Source organism: Coloeus monedula (assembly GCF_965178545.1).
Source record: "Coloeus monedula genome assembly, chromosome: 1".
NCBI lineage: Eukaryota > Metazoa > Chordata > Aves > Passeriformes > Corvidae > Coloeus > Coloeus monedula.
The window spans coordinates 135,605,590-135,627,115 of record NC_138781.1 but is presented as its reverse complement, the minus strand read 5'-3'; the positions used below and the strand labels follow the sequence as shown (position 1 = coordinate 135,627,115).

The 21,526-nt window shown below is 41.5% G+C and overlaps 1 protein-coding gene across 5 annotated transcripts; it reads right to left on the bottom strand.

The window, feature by feature from the left end:
* Window positions 1–2,440: 2,440 nt before the first annotated feature.
* On the bottom strand, window positions 2,441–21,367 carry LOC309574558 (RING finger protein 151-like). Of its 5 annotated transcripts, none has more exons than XM_082284335.1 (8): window positions 21,309–21,352; window positions 19,832–19,911; window positions 16,411–16,524; window positions 15,280–15,503; window positions 13,908–14,047; window positions 11,973–12,135; window positions 10,480–10,618; window positions 2,441–9,559 (listed from the first exon to the last, which is right to left on the bottom strand). In XM_082284335.1, the coding sequence occupies exons 4-8, from the start codon at window positions 15,483–15,485 to the stop codon at window positions 9,326–9,328; spliced, it is 882 nt and encodes a 293-aa protein (XP_082140461.1). In that variant the 5' UTR covers window positions 15,486–15,503; window positions 16,411–16,524; window positions 19,832–19,911; window positions 21,309–21,352; the 3' UTR covers window positions 2,441–9,325. The 5 variants fall into 5 exon arrangements, with proteins under 5 accessions (XP_082140461.1, XP_082140465.1, XP_082140462.1 ...); XM_082284339.1 differs by having other exon boundaries at window positions 10,480–10,600; XM_082284336.1 differs by lacking the exon at window positions 21,309–21,352 and adding an exon at window positions 21,139–21,247.
* Between the last annotated feature and the right edge of the window lie 159 nt (window positions 21,368–21,526).

Below are 21,526 nucleotides of genomic sequence, written 5' to 3'. Positions count from 1 at the left end.
CCTGGAGATAATTTGTTGCCTGCCTCTCCTCTGCCCAACACAGCTGAGGAGAGGGCAGAGACACAGGTGTATAACCTGAGCAACCATGTAGTGAGGTAGTGATGTGAAACCTTCTCTATGAAGAGTTGGGTTGGAGTTTTGTTCCTACAACTAGACTGAGATACAGTGCAAAAAGAAAAACTTTGAGGAGTTGGAATTCATAAAGAAGTGTCACTACTAGATTCAATTCTAAATTTATTTTAATACTGAATTCAGTGAAGTAAGGTTTTATGTGTTTGCATTCCTTTGGGCTCCATGGGTTTCATAGAATGAACAGATACTCAGTAGTCATTGTATTTTTGGGTGGGGTGTGGTAGTCTTGCTTAAAGGGCATATGCAATCTTTGCAGATGAGCTCCACTGTCAGCCTTAGCTTGCTTTTCCCTTATGCTTTGGTCTGTTGACATTACAGAAGTGCTTTGGAGGGCTCTTACTCTACTTAAATACGGTGCAGTTCTTGTTTTACGTGATTTTGACTTATTTTGTCTGCCTAGACTCATGAACTTTAACACCCTATTTTAAGTGTTTCTGAATTATGGTATTATGTTAAATTGAAATTTTTTTAGCTTTATACTGCCTGACTAAATTGAATAGGTTTTTCGTTTGATACATAGAAGGCCTCTATTAGCTGTATTTTTTCTGTGTGGAGACTCTGAGACAGTGTCCCATTGCTTGGGAGGTGATTTGAATAACCTATGAAAGTGGGAAACTTCCATGAATTGACTGGGTGTACCTACAGGGAACAATATTGGTTCATAAAGGGTTTAACCTTATTTAAAATAACATGGACAGATTTAGATTGGAAGCCAAACAATTTTCTGAATGGTAAAATAACAGGGAGATGTAATTTTACTAATAAATAAAATGGGTGGAGCTTTCACAGGCATTACTGTTATTAATGCTATTTTTTTAAGGAGCACTGCATAAATATTTTTAAAGCTGACTCACTCCTTTATACCATGTGTTTAAGGTGGTTTTATTTTTTTAGAAATTTTACTGTTTTTGAAACTAGCAGGGATATAAATCATTTGGTTTCTGTCAGGGAATTTGAAATGAAAAGTAAAGAAAAGTGTCAAGCATGGAAAAAATATATAAATATTGAGTACTGGTTCTTCAGAGTTTAAAATACACAGCATGTCACATTAATAATTTTCAAACTAGGAGGAAATAAAGGGTTGGTTACATTGGTGTATGAAAGCTCTGTAAATTTAGTTAAACTTGAAAAAAGAAGTGTGTGTATATCATGTTTGTTTTGTTTTTTTTTTAATTAATGAATTTAGTTCTGTGACTGTTCAGTGCAAAGTGGTTCCTTTCATGGATAAATTCAGCATGAAATAATGCTGTTTAAAACTCAGGTGTTACTTGGTTTGCCCTTTAAAATAGGATTGCTACTGTGAGTAAGTAACACTTTAAAGTGCTTAATTTTGCTTTTGATACTCTGGCTAAAAAAAGAAATTTTCAGGTTTTGTTTCCTGACTGGAGCACCAGGAAGTGGCTAACTTTAGAGATTCCTGTGCTTACTTGATGAGCAGAACAGTGGCAGGGGGGGAGTGAGGCAGAGATCTCCAATGCAGCACGGACAGACAAAAGCACAGTTTGTGTTTGGCATAAGGGTGAGACAAGTTGTGTGTGGTTTTTTTTGCCTCCATAATCTTTAGCTGCAATGCAGTCTGTAATGTGGCTGAGGGCCAGGTGCAGATGGAGAGGTGTAGGAGATAAACAGGTTATCTGCCAGCTCCCAGGCTGGTCTCTAGTTGTGCCATGTTAGCTTTCAGCCTTTTTTTTCCTGCTGAGTAGCTCCTCCATCGGGTAACAGAATGTGTCTAGATGGTGAAGGCTGAGGCCTGCATGCAGCAAATTCCTGCTTGAGTGCCCCGTGTCCAGATTGCTCATGTTTAAGCAAATACAACAGCTTGTTGTTTTGCTCTTCTTACATGTTCATATCCCACCTGGGTTTTTGTAGTGGCCATAAAAATTTGCATTAGGGATGAGATCCCTGCATTTGATGGACAGAGTTTTTCCCTTCTTGCCCCATCATTTTCCTGTTGTCTGTGCAGGACTGGAGTGCCATACTCCAGGAATTCTCAACTTTTGCCAGTGTTTTGCCTTCCAAGCAGCTGCTCATCCCATTCAGAAACTCCCATCTATGAGGCAGGAGGGAAATCCTGGAGAAGGGATAGTTTGACTGAACACCTGCTTTGTTTACTGCTCCCTCTACAAGGGAAAATGCAGCCTTACCTGCTCCAGGGCACCAAACCTGTAACTGTAGTGCATTCATGACTCCCGTGCTCTGCAGGCCAGTGTACCTAAATGTTGCCATTCCATCTGATACAGAGGGTACTCAAACTTCTGTACAGAATGAAGTGAACCGAAGTGTGTTAATTATGATGTAGACCCTTTATTAGTTCAACTTTTATACAAAGTGTACTTCAAAGTGATACAAAGTGTTACTGTTTCTTATACAGCCTAGAGATTAAGATCTGTTTAGCACTGGTTTATCCTTGTGCATATAAAGGTAGAAAACGTAAATAGACTGGCAGCGACCCATAATGCTGGAAGACAGTTCAGTGTTTACTCTGTTAATAGAAAGTTGCATAGAATTGTAGGTGTTTATAAAGGCATCTTCTACGTGGTAAAATCTCCCTGACCTACCGTACTCCATCTGACAACAGTACGGGGGAAAGGCAAGGCTAGTATTGCTCCCTGTCAATACTACCCAGCACTTCTAAGGAAAGTGGCTGTAGAGAAGCACCATGCCAGAAACATCCAAGAAGACAGCACATGGAAAATTTCATTTGCAAGGCTACCCATTTCTGTAAATTAGGAACTGTTTGCAACTGGGGTCTATTAATACATTACTTCATACAAACACCTAAGAACATTTCAGATAAAACCACTTTTGGCCAGTCAAAATACATCACTATAGCAGGTATTTTGCTTGAGTGTGCAATTCCCTTCCCTTCTATGCTGACAAGAAACTCTTGTAGATTAAAGTTCCACGTACTTTACTTAACCACTTGCTCTCTCAGAATTTTGTTTGTGAATCTCCCAGGCTTGGTACTCTGACATTGTGTACCCACCTAACTGGATAAAGACTTAATCTCCTTTTAATTCTAATGCCATGTTAACTCCCTGCCACACGCTGGCAGCTCACACTGGTAAGCCTGGTGCCACAGGCTGGTGCAGCCGCATCACTGCTTTTGGGCTGAGGGAACAGTCACACCACATTTATGTGTTCTCTCTCTTTGCTCTCCCTCTTCCAGCTGCAAAGAGCTAGAAGCAGCAACTCAAAATACAACAATTTGCACAGTTACTGGTCCACTTGAGCAGCAGTTCCACTTGTGAGGAAATGGAACTGATTAAAGTGTGATTTAGTATGAGAATAATAATGCCAGTAATTCCGTGCTGGAACCCTCCTGTAATGCACTTTTAGCAGTGTCTCTCATATAATTCTAAAATATGATCACGCCTAAGGAAGTAGCATTTCCAAGTGAGTATCTTTAACTTCTGTCAGGTCTAGTACAATATTTGGAGTCCTAGTTTTTGTGGAAAGGATTAACAGACTATTTGAAAGAAAGAAAAAAAATCCCTTGCTTCTGCCAACCACTATTAAGAGCTGCATAATACATGACACTGGAAAAGCAAGTAGATGAAATATTAATGTAACAGGCTCTTTCATGTCAGTCTAGTCAGCTGTAAGACAGGTCAAATGATGACGATACTTCAGCAATGCCACCCTGTGAGAAGTTCATTAGCAGAGGAAAATGTGAAGTGCAGAACCGTTACCAACCCAGAGGAATGGCATAAAGCTTAGAGCCACCAGAGAGACCTGATGCCATTAGCTACTGTGTACCTATTTAAAACATCTCTGAAAGGGCTTCTCTGCTGCTAAAGGAAACCCACAGTGACAGCCCATTCCAGCAGCCAGTGGGCCATATTTCCACACTGGAAGTTCAGACTGTCAGAGCTTGGTTGCACAGCAGAAAGTCCTTCCTTACCATCCAGGATGCGTTTTCTCACACAGTTTCATGTCCAGCACTTAGGGAAAAGACAGCAGACCAAACACTAAGTAAACAAATAAACCCTATTTCCCATGCTAGGAGGAATTTAGTCATAAATAAGTGGGTGAAGTTTCTAAAGCAAACAAATGCAGAGATCCCTTTATGGGGAAAGCACAGAGCTAATAACTTGCTTTCTTCTGTGGTCGGAACAGAAAAGATTGGGTTACTGCCCTCTGACTCAAGAAAGATGATCCAGTTCATTGAGTTCTAAAGGATTTTGAAGTGATTTTCTTCTTTACATTAGGCAAAGTAGATAAAGTCACATCACCACCACACAGTTACGATACACAGAAAAGCACTAACTAAATCTAATAGCATGAAATCTGATGTTGCCAAAAAGCTTGAAAATTAGCATGAATGCTGCAATAATGTCACGCAGAGCACAGATACTCACAGCTTGCTTGTTTAGAACACGAGAGTAACAGCATTCTTACTTTCTACCTATTGCTTTAATACACACACTGATTAAGTGAACTGACCACTGAACATTTAGTGTGAATGAAGGTCTTCCCAAATTATAGCTACTGGTTTACTGTTTGAGATTATTAAACATGGCTGCTTAAGAGATGTGCTATGCCATGAATTGGTGAGACTGCTATAGTGTCCCAAATACTCTAAATTACTTTGAATGTGTTTTTTTTCCCTGAAAAAAACCCACTTTTACAGAAGAGCTATTTATATCAGTTTTTAAATACACAAGACCAGTTTTTAAATACTAAGACCTGAATATGTGCACATCTGCCTCAGTGGTACTAAAGAAACAGCAAGTTAGAAGGAATTATTAATGCCCGAAATTCAGACAGCTCTGACCACAAGTCTTCATAATGTAGACTATGTGCTAAAGAAGATTGCTGCCTCTCTCTTTGGTTATGCTATTAGCTATAAAAGCATTGCTCTGAGTGACAGCAAGGCATGCACAGTAATGAAGTTGCTTTCTAAACTATAAAACTAACATATTCTGGTTGTTGAACCTGCACACATTTTCCTGAGCCTTCAAAACTGATTTAACACATTCAGTAAACAGAAGGCTAGATACCTCTATAGTTAGTCCACTGATGAGCTGAGAATATGGCTTAGTTATAGCACTGAAAAGATCATGAACAGGCTGCATAAGAAGTTTGGAGAAAGTCTTTGAACTATACAGATTTCTCATGCAGTGCTTACAGACAAATGCCTCCTTGATTTGTGAGTCTGTTAAAAAATTCTATTGCAAACTTTGAGTCACAGAATCATCAAGGGTGGAAGAGACCAAGTTCAACTGTCAACCCAGAACTACTCCTGTAACCCCAAAACCACTAAACCATTGCCCAGCCCCAGATCCTGACAACTCCTGAACACCTCCAGGGATGGTGACTCCACCAGCTCCCTGGGCACCCTATTGCAATGCTTGACCACCCTAACAGTGAAAATTTTTTTTCTAACATCTAATCTGCATCTCCACTGTCTCAGCTTAAGGCCATTTCCTCTTGTCCTCTCATTGTAGGCACAGTAGTAGAGACCAGTCCCCACCTGGTTACACCTCCTTTCAGGGAGTTGTAGAGAGTGAAGAGGTCCCCCTTTGAGCCTCCTCTTCTCTAGGCTAAACCAACCCAGCCCTCTCAGCTGTTCCTCATTAGACAAGCTTTTTAGACCTTTCATGAGCTTTGTTGCCCTTTGCTGGACATGCTTAAGCATTTCAATGCCCTTTTTAAAGTGAGGGGCCAAAACTAGACACAGCACTCAAGGTGTGGCCTCACCAGTGCCAAATATAGAGGGACAATCACTGCCACACTATTTCTGATACAGGCCAGGATGCTACTGGCGTTCTTGGCCACCTGGCCACACGTTGGCTCATATTAGGCCAGCTGTAAACCAGCACCCCCAAGTCCCTTTCTGCTGAACAGCTCTCGAGCCACTCTGCCCCCAGCCTGTAGCACTGCATGGGGTTGCTGCAACCCAAGGGCAGGACCCAGCACTTTGCCTTACTGAACCTCGTGCAGCTGTCCGTCGCACATTCATCGGCCCTGTCCAGGTCTGTCTGCAGAGCCTTCCTACCCTTAAACAGATCAACATCCCATCCAACTTGGTGGTGTCTGCAAATTTACTCAGGGCGCACTCAATCCCCAAGACCAGATCATTAATAATGGTGTTAAACAGAACTGGCCCAAATACTGAGCCCTGGTGAACACCACCAGTGACCAGCTGCCAACTGGATTTAGCTCCGTTCCCCACCACTCTCTGGGCCTAACAACCAGCCAATTTTTTATCCATTGGAGAGTCCACCCATCCAAACCCCAGGTAGCCAGTTTGTCTGGGAGGGTGCTATGGAAGATGGTGTGAAATGCTTCCCTGAAGTCTAGATAGACAACATCCACAGCCTCTCCCTCACCTTCTCAGCAGGTCACTTGGTCGCAGATCAGATCAGTCAAGCAGGACCTGCCTTTCTTAAAGCCTGGCTTGATCCCTTGGTTGTCCTGCATGTGCCATGTAATGGCACTCAGGATGATCTCTTCCAGAACCTTGGCCCGAGCCGAAGTCAGGCTGACAGGCCTGTAGTTCCCCAGGTCATCCTTCCAACCGTTCTTGTAGATGGGTGATACATTTGCTAATCTCCAGTCAGATGGAACTTCTCCAGTTGAGCAGGACTGCTGATAGATGATTGAAAGTGTTTTGGCAAATACTTTTGCCAGTTCCCTCATTACCCTGGGGTGGATCCCATCAGGGCCCGTAGACCTGTGAGTGTCTAACTGGCAGAGCAGGTCACTAACCATCTCCTCCTGGATTATGGGGATTTCACTCATGTGCCCATCAACAACTTCCATCTCAGGGAGCTGGGCATCCTGAGAATAACTGATCCTGATATTGAAGACCGAGGCAAAGAAGGCATTAAGTACCTCTGCCTTTTCCTCAACCCCTGTCACTACACCACCCTCTGGATTCAACTAATGGCAGAGCCACTCCTTGACCCTCCTTTTGCTGTCAAAATATTAATAGAAACTTTTTTGTTGTCTTTAACTGTAGTGGCCAAATCAAGTTCTAGTTGGGCTTTGTCCCTTTTAATCTTCTTCCTACATGACCTTGTGACACCCTTACAGTCCTCCCAAGTTACCTGACCCTCCTTCCAGAGGTGATATATTCTCTTTTATTTCCCCTAAACTCCAGCTTAAGCTCTCTGTTTAACCACACTGGTCTTTTTTCCTGACAACTTGTTTTTCTACACATGGTGACAGTCTGTTCCTGAATATTTAATAATTCCTTTTTAAAGCAGATCCACCTTCCTGTACTCCTTCGCCCTTCAGGACTGACTTCCAAGGGACTTGGTCAATGAATGCCCTAGGCAGGCCAAAGTCAGCTCGCCAAAGCCCAAGGTGGAAATTCTGCTGGTGCCCCTCCTCACTTCACCCAGTACAGAAAGCCCTAACAGTTCATGGTCACCCTGCCCAAGATGGCCACTGACCATCTCATCACCCACCAGTCCTTCTTTGCCACAAACAATAGGGCCCCTCCTCTGTTAGGCTCATCTACCAGTTGTGTTAGTTAGAAAGATGTCTTCCACACATTCCAGGAACCTCCTAGGCTGCTTCCTCTCTGCTGTATTTCCAGCAGACATCTGGCAAGTTGAAGTCACCCCTGAGTACAAAGGCTGGTGACTGTGAGGCTTCTGCCAGCTGTTTGTAGAACACGTCATCAGCCTGGACTGGCTGGGTGGTCTCTAACAGACTCCCACCATGATGTCTGCCCTGCTGACCTTCACCCTGATCTTTACCAGAAGCACTCAACCTTGTCATCTTCATCATCAATTTCAATCCAATCAAAACACTCCCCATTGTACAGTGCTATCCAACCACCTCTCCTGCTTCACCTGTCTCTTCTAAAGCGCTTATATCCAGCCATTGCAGCACTCCAGTCATGCGAGTCATCCCACCACGTTTCTGTGATGGTGACAACATCAAAACCTTTCTGCTGGACAATGGCTTCCAGCTCCTCCTGCTTGCTGCCCACATGGTGCATTGGTGTAGATGCACTTTAGCCGGGCCAATGCTTTTGCCCCCATCACAGGCCTGCCACCCTAGGTTCACCTCTAGCGATCCTCCACTATCCGAGGTGCATGTGACTGGTACATTTGCCTCAGGAGAGGCAGAGTATGGCTCTACCAGTCAATCTCTTCCTCAGATGCTCTAACATCCCTTAACCCTTCCATCTCCTCTTTGAGTTGTAGCACTAAGCAGAGCAGATCATTGACCTGCTCGCACTCACACAGGTGTTCTGTTACCCTCAGATGCCAGTGCCAGGCTCTGGCACTCCCTGCAGCCCTGTGTTAGTGCTTGAGCACTAACACAGATGTCTGAAGCCCAAGTGACTGTGCAAATATTTATCTCTTGTGCATATCAAGTAGCCTTAAACCCGCCACAAGAAAATAAAAGATACTCTAAGTATTTATATATGCTTTAAAGACATTGAGTACCAAATGGACTGGTCTTATGCTTAAAAGATCCTGTAGAAATTCCTGATACTTTCACATATAAAAGCTTCAATTTTTTAAATAAGAAGCAGATCCATTCCCACAAACTCAAAGTTATTCACACATCTGTTTAAAAGGTTTTAGATCATTCTACTACCTTGGGCTTTAGCATTAGTCTCTTAAGTGTGTATCAGCCTGGGAAATGAGAAGAAGCTCTAAAGCAACAGTCAATCTCACCCGAAGCTTTACATAGCAGAAGAATTACAATTTAAAGTGCTTGCTTTCAACCTTTGAAATAAGACCTTCTACAAACTACAAACAAACAAAATCTTATTAACTTCTATTACTGACTTACTAATTCTACTATTCACTTTTCCCCAAATTAAGCACATCCCAAGTGGTCACATTTGCTTTTTTGTTTGAAACATAGGTATTTAAATGTTGTTTTCTTCCTGGTCTATAATAGTCCATATCTTTAACTTTAAAAGGCTGTAGCTTTCAGGCTTGAAAGATTCCTGTAAGTGATACAGTAAAGAGAGAATGAATCAAGTCTCCTCCCCATTAGCTAAAAATATGTCTTCCAATTACTGGTTTTAATGATCAGTATTCCCTCAGAAAAAAATTCTTCTGTTTGTTTTTATGGCCCCAAAGGAAATACAGTTGTAATTTAGACTTTAAAAGAAAACAAGTAAGTCAGAAATTATATAAAATTTACCAATCATTCAAAGAAAGCAGTTTGCCAGAAGACAGTATTTGAAGAAAATGCTTTTTGAGCTTAGTACTATTTAGATAACTGTAACTTCCCTAGGTTTTCTTTTCACACTCTCTAGTCGTGTCAAAGGACGGAAATTTGACTTCCTGCTTCCCTCTGCAGTAGTTAATCGACAGTCCTTCTGCAGCCCCTTCAGCAGCTCCATCAACTCCCGTTTTTCCAGCTCTGCCTGCTCCAGCTCTTGACGGTGCTGTCTCTCCGCAGCCATCAGAGACCGCACATCTGACATCATTCGTGACATCTGACTCTGAAATGCAAATACAAATTCACTGCAAGAAACAAACCCTCTTCTAATGATGGCGCGATGAAGTTGAGCTGGCCATGCACGTAGGGCGATGGAGTCTTAAGAATAAAGAACACGGAAATAATTTTTCGATAGCAAATATAAACAATTTGAGACACAATCCAGCATTCGCCTTCTGGAATGGTCTTGTTCTAAAGATTCCAACGTGTTTTTCAAAAAGTTTCTTACAACGTATGATAAGAAACAGCCGATTTACCCTCTTGCTGCTTTTATTTTCTATTTCAAGAATCCAAACAAAATGTGGTTCTGGTTATGTTCAGATACATTCTGCAAGGATTTAATGTCAAATCTAGTAAAAATAAAAATGTAAACTATAAAGCACATCCACTGCTTTAAAAATCATTGTTCTGTGATATAATAAAAACAGGATGACTAAGAGGATAAGACAGCCTTGCTTGTTGCCTGATGAAGTTTACTGTGCACCTTTCCAACCTTCTGAACCACAGTGCAAACACCACTGTTGGCAGTAGGGCTCTGTGTCAGCTCTGGACTAAGCCACTTTGGACAGCAATTAAAAATGGAGCTGGATGTTTAATTACATCCAGTTTGTGATGTATACTCTACATTTAGACATTGAAATCAGTTTCAGACTGATCTGCTGACAATGTTACGCATGCACAGACACTGATGGAGTACCCAGGTGAGCTCCAGTGAACCTGAAGCAGATAAACCCCAGCAATACAGCATCCAGCCTGCTTCTCCATAGAGCTGAATAACCTGGCAAAGCTTTGTTGGTTTTGCTTCCCATACTTAATACCATTTTCCTCTGTATGAGACTTTACTTACAAAATAAGTAACTGCTACTGGGAAAAGCAAACAGCTAGACTGTTAAGAGAGAGAGAAAAAAAAAGGTTTGTATTTACCTTTAGTTCTTCAATTTCATTTTGCAGAATACTTTCTTTTTGGACCATATGCCTTCTCTGTGAATCTAACCTTGACTCCATCTCATGTTTTGCCTCCTCCACTCTGCAGATCATTTCTGACCTAAAAAGTTTATTTCTCCTTGTGAAGTCTTGTAAGCAGAGAAAAGAACGATTTTCAAATTCCAGAAAGCCTTCTTGCAGCCAAACAGCCTGATCTGATTCCCATCAAGCTCTACAGGATGCCCCTGTAGAAGCATGACTTGTTAATTAAAAAAAAAACTGGCATAAAGAAGTGCCTTGTGCCCAGGGGCACTGAAGTGCCCATGAAGAGCCTATAGAGGGACAATCATATCATATTCCTCAAGTAATTCCATGAGCTCAAGAATGTGTATTTATGACTTTGGGTGATTTTCTGCTGCTTGCCTACAGTATGTGCTTGCTAAGTGTTATGAAATAGAGGCAGCCAAGATAAAAAGTCTGAATCCTATAGTACCACTAAACAGGTAAGGAAGTGAGACAGCCTGAGTGTGTGGACATGGTAGGCACTTATAGGCACAGTTTAGTGGTGGGCCTGGCAGTGCTGGATTAATTGCTGGACTCAATGATCTTAGAGCTCTTTTCCAACCTAAATGATTCCATGGTTCTGTGCAATCTGTGCTCACTTTTATGGTGGACACCATGCAGTAAAATGACAGTATGCAGTAAACTGTTACAGCCTAGTCACTCACACAGCTCCACAGCCAAAACCAGCTGGCACTATATTAACCTTTTGAGTTCAGAAACCAGGTAGCAGAATCCCTTGTGTCTCAACGCATTTAAACCACATTTGAGCCTGACTTCACAGCAGTGTTCAAAAGCACAACACTTAGGAGCTGAAAGATACAAATAGGAAGGAGCATGAGGGGAAAAAAAAGTCCAACTGGAGTATAATGAAAAGGGAAAGCTACAGAAACATATATAAGAGGAAAACAAGGATGCTGGTAAGAAGAGTCATATTCACTGACTGTTATTAATCTACCAGGACTTTAAAAAAAATCAAAATTAGATCTTCAGCAGTTGAATCTACCTGTATCTGCCAAAATAATTACAGATTTTTATCTTCTCTATCTGTAAAAACATAAACTAAATACAATTATTAAATAATGTGACTTTGTGTCTACAACAGGCCAATGGACACATTAAATTGCCAACTTCAGTTTTCTTAGTTTTTTTGTCATTTTACATAGTAAGCTCACAGTTCTGTTCAACTGCAAGCAAGGGTATTTTAAGATTTATAGTAACTTGGACAAAAAAAAACCCCAACAACAGAAGACTCAAAACAGCAAGAATTTAAAGTCTGTGCTGACACATAATAAAATTCTGGCCCATTAGCATCAAGTAATTAATGGACCATTTAACACATACCAGAATCTAGTGCTAGTATTTCAAAGTGCTTCATGCCGCGATTTTAAGCCCAGCCCAACACAAACACGAGAGGAACAGAAGGTTTGTACCGAAGTAGCTCCAGCTCAGTTCTTAGCTCTGCCACACAGTTGTGCTGCGTGTCCTCTGCGCTGAGAATGGTGTAACCACAGCCATTGGGGCACTCCCGGCTCCGGTACTCGCACACCGCCAGGTGCCCGTCCATGTTACGCCGCTCAATCTGCACCGTACAACCTGAGCAAGGAAGAGCAAGGCAAGACAGTCATTTACAACAAAAGCATTTTGAGTCATTCCAAACAAAACCACTCCAGAAAGGAAGCTGGGAAAAGTGATTTCTTTAGAATATGAAATACGACAGTTACACACACGTAGCTACTAATACAACGCTGTTAAAAGTCTCATTAAGATACTTATCCATTAACTGAAAATACTGAAAGGTTGGAAGGAGCTATTTTCTATAAAATCTTCTATTGCTGGTCTGGCATTAAATTAACTTCAGTAATGACAATCCTGATGCCAAGCTAAGACCCTAGCAGCTTGCCTGTGCTTCCGACGTAGATTGCAATGACTGGAATTGATAAAGAATGCACATGTGTAAAAAAATATTACACTATCAAACTTAGGGAAAAGTCCAAAGATGTAGTAAAGACAGATGTGGGTGGGATGGAATGTAAACTTGTTTTCCAGATGATTTGATGGTCTTGTCCATAATGTACTAGACCACATAAATAAGTTAGAACATTTATTTATGAACGTTTAATAACTCATACAAAGATAGAAACATTTCCACAGAAATTCTAGGATACCAACTTTGCAGTCCTGTGGTGATTAAAAGTAAAATGTAAAGAATAAAAAATAAACACTATATAAACTATTGCTACATTTAACTCTAAACTTAAAGTTTGTAGTCTTAACTTATGAAGTCAAATCTATGAAGTTTGTAGTTTAATCTTTGAGGCACTCTTTGTTGCACTACACCCTTGCATTTAATTTGAAGGGAATATCAACTTAAGGAAACTGAAACAATGGAGTATTGAAACTTCCCAACAAACCATGCCAGAAAATGACAAAAGAGTTCTCTAGAAAAGCTTTACTAATAAATATAATGATTTGTTATTGTGGTACTCAAAATATATTCCAGGTATTCTTGGGAAAGAGTTCAAGAGATGTGAGAGCCTTCACACCCCAAACACCAGACACCCAGCGTGGTAACTCCATAAAACACTACAGTTTCTGTAGGAAGTAGAACACATGAATCAAGCATCTGCAGAAGTCACTTACTTCTGAGAGAAATTACAACTTCCAGTAGAGCAATTCTAACACCTTAATCATCTCATAATTAATTACAACGGCAGACTCAACTATGCCCTTAGCATCATTAATTAGAAATTAACTTTATCTAGGATCATACAACATTTCAAATGAAATCAACTGGGAAATTGTAACAGTATGTTCCTCTTTAGAGGCATGTTTCTTTCTCAGGAGGTGCAACCTTGTTTTAAATAAAAACCTCAACATGAACAATTCTAACCGGAATTTAGCTTAGAATAATTCTTCCTTCCAAGATACGTTCTTGTTAAAATCATGGCACAGAGTTGGCAGCTGCACATGCACCAGGCAACCAGGTGTTTTATAAATAAATTATGACCCCTAAGTCTTCTGCAGGGGCTACTGCATTCGTTCAAACATCAGAACATGCAGTCAGAACTGGGAAACAAACTCATAACTTGACAGAAAGCAAAACTAATGCACTACTACATTTTCATACATTTGAAGTTCATCATATTCATTTTGGTTAGTTTTTGGATAAGAAACAGTTGCTAATCATCACAACTACCATAAACTGGTACTATATTTTGCTCAATAACACTGCTGTAAAGAGCAGATCATGCCAAAGCTTTGAATTTCTGTTAGAAAATAATGGCTATTATTGTTGTTCTGTCGACAGGAAGATGACAAACATGTTTTTTAAATATAAAGGACTCAACTTCTTTGATGTTACTCACCAGCATTGGAGCAAGGTATCTGACTGTACTCACACTCCCTTTCATGCCTGTCTATAGACTCCAGAGAACAAACCATTTCACAGCCATACTCCCTGTTTCTGCAATGTAGCTGAAGACGGTTTAAATCATTTTTCATATATCTACAGGCAAAGAAAAGAATTTGTTCTTAAATCTGGGAACATTATTGAAAAATTTTTATTTTCAACTTTTGGGAAAAAAAAAGCAAGATTCTAATCTCCATTAGGAAAAATTATGACTATCTTAATTTATTTCTTTTTTTAAGAATTCAAGTGACCATACCAGAAAAAAACAGCCTGAAAGAAACAATGTTAATGGAAAAGCCAGTCTCCAAATTTAAATGTGCAAATGAAATCTTTATTTTTGAATAATTTCTAATCGTGACCTTTTACTGGCTCAGCAGATACTATCAATACCAAACACCAGGGCTACTCACTGTCATTTAAGTTCTGTGTTTCTAAACATGCCAGACTAAAGGACTACAGTGAGTACAGACAAAATCTAAAAATTAAACTCTAGAGCTCTGTCTACGCCATAGCTAACTTCCAGATAGTAAAATCTCATTAATGAAAAATTACATTGTAAGTACTAATGAAGTTAAATTTACTGCAGCTGGAGGCCTTAAATACAATGTAACTATTTATCTGAGCAAGATTAGACAATGCAGGTGTTAAACAGCAAGCAGCGTCTACTGTTGAAAGTGTTTTGTGCTGACACTAGCAGGAATTAACAATTTAAAATAGAACAGTTTGTTTGGAAAGGCCCAACAACAATCATCTGGTTCAACTGCCTGACCAGTTATAGAAGGCACTTGGGAAAACAGCCTGCTTTACATGACAAGGTGGCTCACAACAGACATTCCCTATGTCTAAAGATCTATTTTAAAAAGAATTTGAAGGTCAGAAATTTGGTTCATATCTCTAGGAATTGTTAATTACAAACCCCACTACAGCATCTAGCTAAGACTGAAAAGAAAAGAGATATAGAGTGTGTAGCGACTGTCATCAAGAGTTGCTCTGCTGACTTTCTCTAAAATCATGTATGGAAAAGTTTTGATGCTGTAAAGAACATTCAGAATAATATCCAGACAGGTATCTAGAATCAGCATTCAAGATATAAAAAGGTGGAGAACAAATTAAGTGTTCTTTCAGTTTTGAAATCCTAACACCCTAAAAGTTAAGTTATAATAAATAGAAAATGCTAATGCTTTCATGCAAGTAGTCGGTGTCTGCCATGGGCATACTGGATAAAGACAGTCTTGAGTGACAGTATCGACAGGAAATGAAGCTGTGCAAGCAAAACTGAGAAATCCTAAATTAATGCAATTCCAACACACAGCAAGATTATTGGATACCTGTAGAGAGGTCGTAGCAAAGACACATCAATCACTTGTCTGTCTTCAGGGCAGTTACTGTGATGAACAAGCCAGCCATGGATACAGGCAGTGCAGAAAGCGTGTTCACAAGGAGCCTGCAGTGGATCTTCTAACACGTCTCGGCAGATGGAGCACAACAGCCCTTCATTAACATAGCCCACAAAGCGCTCAATATCATAACCCATGCTCTCCACACCTTCAACCTATTCAAAAACCCCAAACACAGAAATAAAGCAGTCTTTGTGCTGAATCTGCATGGGTAGATCCACAAAGAAGCCTGAAAGCAATTCTAAAAACATGGAGACCTTAATGTGAATAAAGAAGTACATGTGTGAATGCAAACAAACACATACTTAGGAGACTTTCTGATTTAAGTTGGAATTTGAGAATTGCACTGTTGGACGTCAGAATCACAATTTTCTATCAAGATAGTCTGAAGTCTGTTATTAAACATAATTGTAGCAGCCACTGTGAAACATACAGTTTCTATTTACATGAATTCTACCTGAAGCAGAAACATCACAGAAGTTCAAATGCAAATGTTTGCTTTCCATTTTAATACTTTCGTGTAATGCCTACCAAACTTACAAAACAGTGTTCTTAGCAACAATAGCTGTGGCGCTTTCAGCTAGCAGATCCTGGATTTATGAACTGCACATCACATAAGATGTTGCTCTCACACTGAAAAAAAGATTCTCTTCTCACTTAGACCTCAATTTCAGAGGCAACAGCATGAAATCTCCACATGCCTAAAGACATACTTAATACTCAGGAAGTTAAGGAAGCCAAAACTTCAGCTAACCCTGAAATCATGAAGAGCTACTGTCTTCTCCTACATGATCTATTTCATAAAAGTGAGAAGCTTTTAAATGGATTTGAAAGCCTTGTGAAGAAGAACTAATGGGCAATCTGCCTTCATCCAAATCCTACTGTAAAAAGCCTTGTGGAATTTGGTAAGACTCCACAGAACTCACTTAAAAGAATAAGTTTTAGGCTCCACCTTGCTCCTCAACATACAAAGTTACTTTTGTAAAGCCATTGAGACTCGTGAAAGAGGTTTTCATTAGTTGTGAGGTTTTCTAAATAAAAGAGAAAAGGAAGAGATCTTACCTTTGTAGATTTTACTACATATACAGGTAGTTTGCCCAAATACTTCAGAAACAGTTTTCTGATCAGTAAGGCATGTAATACTTCCTTCAGTTTCTCTTCACTGCTTTATTATGCCTATGAAAAACATTAGCAAGAGTAAGGCTCAGTAGTGTTTCCTAAGTTACTGAGTCCTATGTCTAACAAGCCAGCTACTGAAGAGATGCTATCCTAACCATTAAACCTAGTTTTCCAAAACAAGCCACTGAAAACCTACAATTCAAAACAGGAAAATTGGCTAGATTAGGGTGAAAATAAACACCAGGCTCTTTTTCAATTACTACTGATGCAGATAATTATCACAAAACTGAACACCCTGCTGATGATCAATTTTGAAGCCAGTTTTGTTTGTAAGACTGAAGACAACAGAATCCAGTATTATTTAAAAGTAGCAACTGAAATCTGGTAAAAATTATATTCCTCAAAAAGATGGAATTTCCTTATCTAACCTGTTCTTATCTGGTCATGACAGGCAGTTCATTTTTAAAACAAAACTATTACAATCAAGTTTGTTGTATTGGCAAATATAATTGCTGTGATATGTAGCATAACTAAGGTTGCTCACTTAAAATATTATAAAAAATGTCATTGCTTAAATCCCTTAAGTTGATAACTGGCAACTGTGAGGATCTCTAATAAATAAGGTCAAGTTTTACGCTGAAGGGAAAAAAGAACTTTGCAATTCCTCTTCACGAATACAACATAAATATGGAATTTAGAAGTTCTTATATATCTAAGTATCAGAGTATCTTCACTGATTATGAAACGTGCTTGTGTTAAAAGGGTATTTGCTAAGAGTGAAGTTAATAGAAGCTGTAATAAAAGCATACATAACACAAGCAAGCATGCACGTTACCCAAATACAAAACACATAACCTGCTGCAAGGTTTCCATACCAAGTTTTGTTTTTACTGGCATGTTTATGACACAGCCAATACCATGGCTTGCTGAGATGCTTGAGCTAGCTTCAGATTAGCTGGGACACCTACTGGCCATGTGACCTACTGACAGGTTTGCTAGAGAAGCAGGGAGTGCACTCCACATAGATTCCTGACCACATCCCTAGCAGATTTTACAGACTGCATTTTGCTCTGTGCTTCTGTGGCTACATTGTCACCAACAACACAGGGAAGCTAAAATTACAGGTATCAGGGATATGCTGTTCCTTCAGCCACATGGACATACCGTGTCTTAAAAGAATCTGCTTAAGAAAATACCATATCACAGAGATGTCAAACAATTCTTTTTACACCGTTGTTTTGTGTATGTTTTTACAGGTCTACTGCAAAGACAGGAAACTCAGGACTTTGCTAGTTCAGCGTGAACAAAATTATCTTGGCACAAAGCTGTGACTGTAAGGACAGCAGGCACTACAAGGGAAAGTTTAAAAAGCAGAGAACAATGCTAACCATCAGTATGGAGAATGTGAAGTATTATTTCTCAGTATTGATGAAAACATTGAAACATACAGTATATTTATGCTGGAGGACTTAAACAGCATATATAGATTTGATAATATGAACTGTAAGCCTAACACTTTGATTTGGTTTGGTGGATTCTAGAGGATTCTGCTTTTAGAAAACTTTACAGGACAGATAAGAGAACAAAACCAAGTATTTTTACTGTCCTAGAGTTTCTGTTCTACTGGAATTGTGGTGCTGTGTGTTTTCCACACCCAGACCTTGGAAGTACAGGACTCGCTGCAAGCCACACAGCTTTGGCTTCTCTCTGTAGGTTTTTCCCTGCAATAAACGCCTTCCTCCACGAAGGAGTCCCTCTGCTTTTTTCCTCCCTCCTTGCGGGCTTTCGACACCGGTTGCAAGGCAAACCCGAGCAGGTGCTTTGCTGGCCCTCCTGCGCCATGGTCGGTCTCCGTCCACCCCCGCTCGAGGCAGGCAGAAGATTGCTCGGTGCCCGGGACATCGTGTTACCAGCACGGGACCGTAGCATCACTTTACTCAGTATCTTCACAAAATGAAGTTTCAGATTCTGCTTATCCCCTGAACAATCTCCTCCATTTGGTCTCAAAACCAATTTTCCCAATTCTACTACAATTCATCAATTGTCATACTCCCTTTTTGATTACACATAGAAATTACATTATTTTCTTGAGAGATACCAGTTGCTTAGCTTAAGCAAGTAACGTCTAAATAGAACGAGTCACTTAGAATTATAATGCTGTGTGATTTAAAATGCTGTTTGCTTCTATCTACTTGCTTACCATACGTAGCTTGGGTTGCTGGAAGCCTTAGGCTGAAAGCTGTGGTCTTTTGCTTAGACATGCTTTTGGCTGGAACTGAGTTAATTTCCTTAGCAATTCTCCCAGTAGCTGGTACAGAGCTGTGTTTTGCCTTTAGAATGAGAAGAATGTTGCCAACACACCAGTGTTTTAGTTGTTGCTAAGTAATATTTATCCTAAGTCTAGGACTTTGTTTTACTTTCCCATGCTCTACCGGGGAGCAGGTGCACAAGCAGCACAAATGAGAAGATAAAGAGCTCATGGTCATCAGCAGAAGCTGCAACTCAAGATAAGAAGAGTTAACGGCCTGCCTGCACGGAGATGGAGAGAGAATCCAATAAGCTCTTAGAAGACCCCACACCAAAAACCACCACTGGACTAAAAGGGCTGTGTGAAGAGTGCACAGGGGAGGGTGTCCAATGTAAGGGTACCATTGTACAGGGATTTCTTTGTTTGGGAGAGAAAGCACACAAACTATGACATGCTATTTGCTTTTTATTGTTTCATGTTTTATTTTTCCCTGCAGCTCTGGACAAGCAAAAAATCTCCTCCAGACTTCACGGATATCAAGCAATTTTTTAATAGTTGTCATCCCATGTTGTTTGCCAGGCAGATGCACACCCAAAACTAGCCTTGAGCTGCGGACTTCACTGCCCTCAAACAGAGATTTGGTGTGGATATGATAACAGGGAGAATACAAGTTGGATATAGTTCCTAAAAACATCATCACATAGCTTGCTAAATGCCTGGCACTAATGAAAGCTATTCCACTGTGAAAGTCAGGACACTGAAATGGAATTAGTGACCTTCATTTTTTCATCTACAGTAGCTTCTGATTTTTAAAAAATGCTTCTTTTCCATGTGACAAAACAAAGCATAACTGTTTGAAGGGCTGGAGTGAATCATGACAGAACTGCAAATGTGCATGGTTAAGACAGCATCTTCTGAAACACTGGAGGAACAGTCTATGCAGAGCGCAGGAATGAGGTGACATTGAGAGATGACATTCCTTCAGCCTTTATTTTCACAGAGACACACTGTACTTTAAATCCTGCTATACAGAAGCAGTATTTTAGCGTGTTTTATGCCACACTGGCACTGTAAGCCACTTCAAGCCAACATTAATGCCCAAAGGGGCAGACTCACCCCTTCAACTGTGATGTTACAAGTGGTTTCTCAAGCACTTGATGTGATCGATCACTCTGGGTAACTGACCTGTTTTAAGACTGAATTGGGGGAAAAAAAATTACCTTTGGAAGTTTTCTTACAGTAGCCCAAGCCTATCTATCCACTGATTAATGTGGTCCCAACCTCCCTTTACCTCCTCCTTTGAATCAGTCAGAACATTTAATTTGCCCCTTTCCTGAACTGGCTCATGCGACTTACCATACAGACAACTACTCCCTGATTCGGTTTGCTAGGCTAGAATTTCTTATAGATGGCTCAGCAAAAGCTCTAGGGACTGCATAAGCAGGGCATGACCAGGGATAAGAAACTGCAGCCAGGGCAGAAAGGGAAGAAAGACAGCAGCAGTCCGGGGTCAAGGATGCCATAGAGCTACTCCTTCAGCTCAGCTCCCCAGACTGGGGAGCCTGATGAACATTCGTGTAAAAGAAAAGGAACAGAGGAGGGTAAGAATAAATGGACAGCAATACCACCTTACACTGATGGAGACAGCTGATTTTTTTTCAAAAAAACTTATATAATAAATATGAGACAATTTAAGGCCTCTACCAGGAACTACATAATTACTATAACTATTTTGACGAAGAACATTTTTATACAACACTTGCTGTCCTGCAAAACCTACTCAGAACAGTGCCATCCATGACCTGCCTTTCACAGACCAGAGTCCAGAGAAGGACAATGAAGCTGGTGAAGAGTCTAGAGCACAAGTCCTATGAGGAGCAGCTGAGGGAGCTAGGGTTGTTTAGCCTGGAGAAGAAGAGGCTCAGAGCGGAACCTTATCAGTCCGCCTGAAAGGATGCTGTAGCCAGGTGAGGGTCTCTTCTCCCAGGCCACCAGCGAAAGTATGAGAGGACATCGCCTCAAGCTGTGCCGGGGGGTTGGCTTTCAGGTTGGACATCGGGAAGAATTTCTTCACGGAAAGGGTGGTCAGACATTGGAATGGGCTTGATGATCTCAGAAGTCTTTTCCAACCTAATTAATTCTGTGACCAGCTCCGAGGCTGCCCAGGGCCGCGATCTGCTACCCCGAGCCACGACCAGGGCAGAGGAAACTTCCCCTCGCAGCTGTGGGAGGGGAATTTTGTACAGGTAGAATGGGAAAGGCCTCCGGATCCGGCCTGGGAAGGCGCTTCAGGGAGAGACAACGATCCTGGGCACAGGGCACAGAACTGGCCTGGAAACATCTGGAGAAGCGACCCGACACCAAGGAGCAGCACCTGCGCGGCCTCAAGCAGCGACAAACATTAGAGCTGCACACACCCTTACCGCTCCCTTCCCCACACGCCAGCGATACCGCCGCCAGCCCGGCACGGGGCCCTGACGGACGCTACGGACAAACCCCGCGCAGCGCCCCGGGCCCGGCCGCGCTCCGGCCCCGCTGCCCCCGCCCGCCGCTCGCCCCCGGCCCGCCCGGGGCCGCGGCCCCGCTCACTCACCCCGCCCGCCGCCGCTCGCTGTCGCGCAGCCGAGGCTCCCTTTACGGCCGCTCTCGCTTGACGGCGGCGCGGCCGGCAGCCGCTCCGCCATGTTGTGTGTGGCACAGGAGCGGCGGGGCGGCGCTGCGCACGCGCACAGCAGCGCTCCCCGAGGGCGGGAGGGGCGGCTCCCCGCTCCCTTCAGCGGGACGGCCCGCGCGCACCACCCCGGCGCACGC

Bases quoted from the DNA above. Each gene is read 5' to 3' on its own strand.
- LOC309574558 (XM_082284337.1), bottom strand. From the start codon at position 15,485: ATGGGTTATGATATTGAGCGCTTTGTGGGCTATGTTAATGAAGGGCTG. The intron at 10,619-11,972 runs GTACAAACCTTC...AGACTTCACAAG, and splicing joins ACTGAGCTGGAGCTACTTCG to GAGAAATAAACTTTTTAGGT. The intron at 9,560-10,479 runs GTAAATACAAAC...TTTGCATTTCAG, and splicing joins ATGAAATTGAAGAACTAAAG to AGTCAGATGTCACGAATGAT.